The sequence below is a fragment of the Daktulosphaira vitifoliae genome, unplaced genomic scaffold, assembly GCF_025091365.1.
Source record: "Daktulosphaira vitifoliae isolate Bord-2020 unplaced genomic scaffold, ASM2509136v1 Scaffold_4, whole genome shotgun sequence".
Lineage (NCBI taxonomy): Eukaryota > Metazoa > Arthropoda > Insecta > Hemiptera > Phylloxeridae > Daktulosphaira > Daktulosphaira vitifoliae.
The window spans coordinates 17,291,992-17,293,851 of NW_026099575.1; the positions used below are offsets into that span (position 1 = coordinate 17,291,992).

Consider the following 1,860-nt stretch of genomic DNA (forward strand, 5'->3'; position numbering starts at 1 on the left):
TTCCCGAGGTTCATCATTATTTTTTATTTCAATACTCTTATTATCATAGGATAAATTGTTTTCATTTCCCCATATTACCTCCTGTTTTAATATTAAGTGTTCTCTCGTTCTACGGTACCTCACTCCATCTTCCCCCGCCACAATAAAAGACCTCGGAGTACTGGCTAAATCTACTACTTTCCCTCGCACCCATTTTTTTATGTTATAGTCTGTCTTAAATAACACATTATCCCCAACTTGTAACTCTTTAAGATTTTTACTATTTTTATCATGATAACTTTTTTGTTTTTGTTTTCTGCTCAAAAGATCATTTTGTATTTGACTTCAACTTAACTTAAACGGCTCTAATAAATTTTTTACTACCGGTAACTTATCTTTTAATTTACGAGACATCAACAATTGAGCCGGTCATAGCCCCAAACCCTCTATTGGTGTGTTTCTATAGTTCAACAGAAATATATCTAAATTGCTCTTTTTCTCCTCTGATTTTTTTAAGATTTTTTTACATGTACTGACAGTCTTTTCTGCCTGTCCATTGCTTTTAGGATAATGCGGACTACTATAAATTGATTTAATGTTCCATTCAGTGCAAAAGTGTTTAAATTCTTGACTGTTAAATGGAATGTTGTCCGAAACAATCTCATCCGGGCAACCATGAATAGAAAAAATATTTATAAAGGTTTCTATTACCTGTTTAGCAGACTTATCTTTAATTTTTCTAAGCTCAAACCACTTTGAAAAATAATCAGTTACTACTAGATATGACTTTGATTTATACTCTAAAATGTCTGTGCCTATTTTCTGCCATGGCCTACACGGAATATCATGAATTAACATCGGTAATTTACTATTGTTACTTTTAAATGTATCACATAATTCACAATTATTTACAATTTTTTCAATATCATTATTGATTTTAGGCCAGTAGATTAACTCCCTTGCTCTAGATTTACATTTATTAATACCAAAATGACCTTCATGTAAAACATTTAAAACATATGCCCTCATAGCCCGTGGAATGACTATTTTATTATTAAAGAATAACACACGATTAACAACTGTCAAATTTTGTCTTATTTTGTAGAAACTAGACATTTCTCCCTGTATGCTATTACTGTTGGGCCAATTATTATTTACACATTCTACAATCATTCTATACTCATGATCACCATCTATAGCTTCTGTTAATCTATTTAAAGTTTCAGTACTTATCGGACAAACAGTTTTTATGTCGTGTATATTATGATACACGTCCTCGATAACATTTTTATTACCAATATCATTATGAAGATAATCTCTACTGAGCGCATCCGCAATAAACATTTTTGAACCGGGCAAATATTCTAATTGTATATTATACATAACAATTTTTAAAAGCATTCTTTGTAGTCTAGGTGAAACTTTGTTTAAACCTTTTTTTATTATCGGCACCAAAGGCTTATGATCCGTCTTTAATAAGATGGGCCTACCATAAATAAAATAATGGAATTTTTCACAGGCAAAGACTATTGCCAGCAACTCTTTTTCTATTTGAGCGTACCTTTTCTGTGTTTCAGATAAACTTTTAGACGCATAAGCTACAACTGAACCCTCTTGCAATAAAACTGCTCCTACGCCATCTTTTGATGCATCAGTTTGTACTTCGATTAATTTGTTATCATCAAAGTGTGCAAGAATTGGTGAACACGTTAATAATTTTTTTATTTCATTAAATGAGTTTTGTTGTTTATCTGACCATTCCCACTCTATTTTATCTTTTGTTAACTCTCTTTATGGTGCGCTAACATTGCTAATGTTTGATACGAATTTAGTGAAATATTTTACTATACCTAAAAATCGCATAACTTGTTTTTTATTTTT

At 31.0% G+C, this 1,860-nt stretch overlaps 1 protein-coding gene across 1 annotated transcript; it reads right to left on the reverse strand.

Moving 5' to 3' along the window:
- Nucleotides 1-408: 408 nt before the first annotated feature.
- On the reverse strand, nucleotides 409-1,323 carry LOC126904970 (uncharacterized protein K02A2.6-like). Its single transcript, XM_050684374.1, has one exon. The coding sequence runs from the start codon at nucleotides 1,321-1,323 to the stop codon at nucleotides 409-411; it is 915 nt and encodes a 304-aa protein (XP_050540331.1).
- Nucleotides 1,324-1,860: the final 537 nt, after the last annotated feature.

Bases quoted from the DNA above. Each gene is read 5' to 3' on its own strand.
- LOC126904970 (XM_050684374.1), bottom strand. From the start codon at position 1,323: ATGTTTATTGCGGATGCGCTCAGTAGAGATTATCTTCATAATGATATT.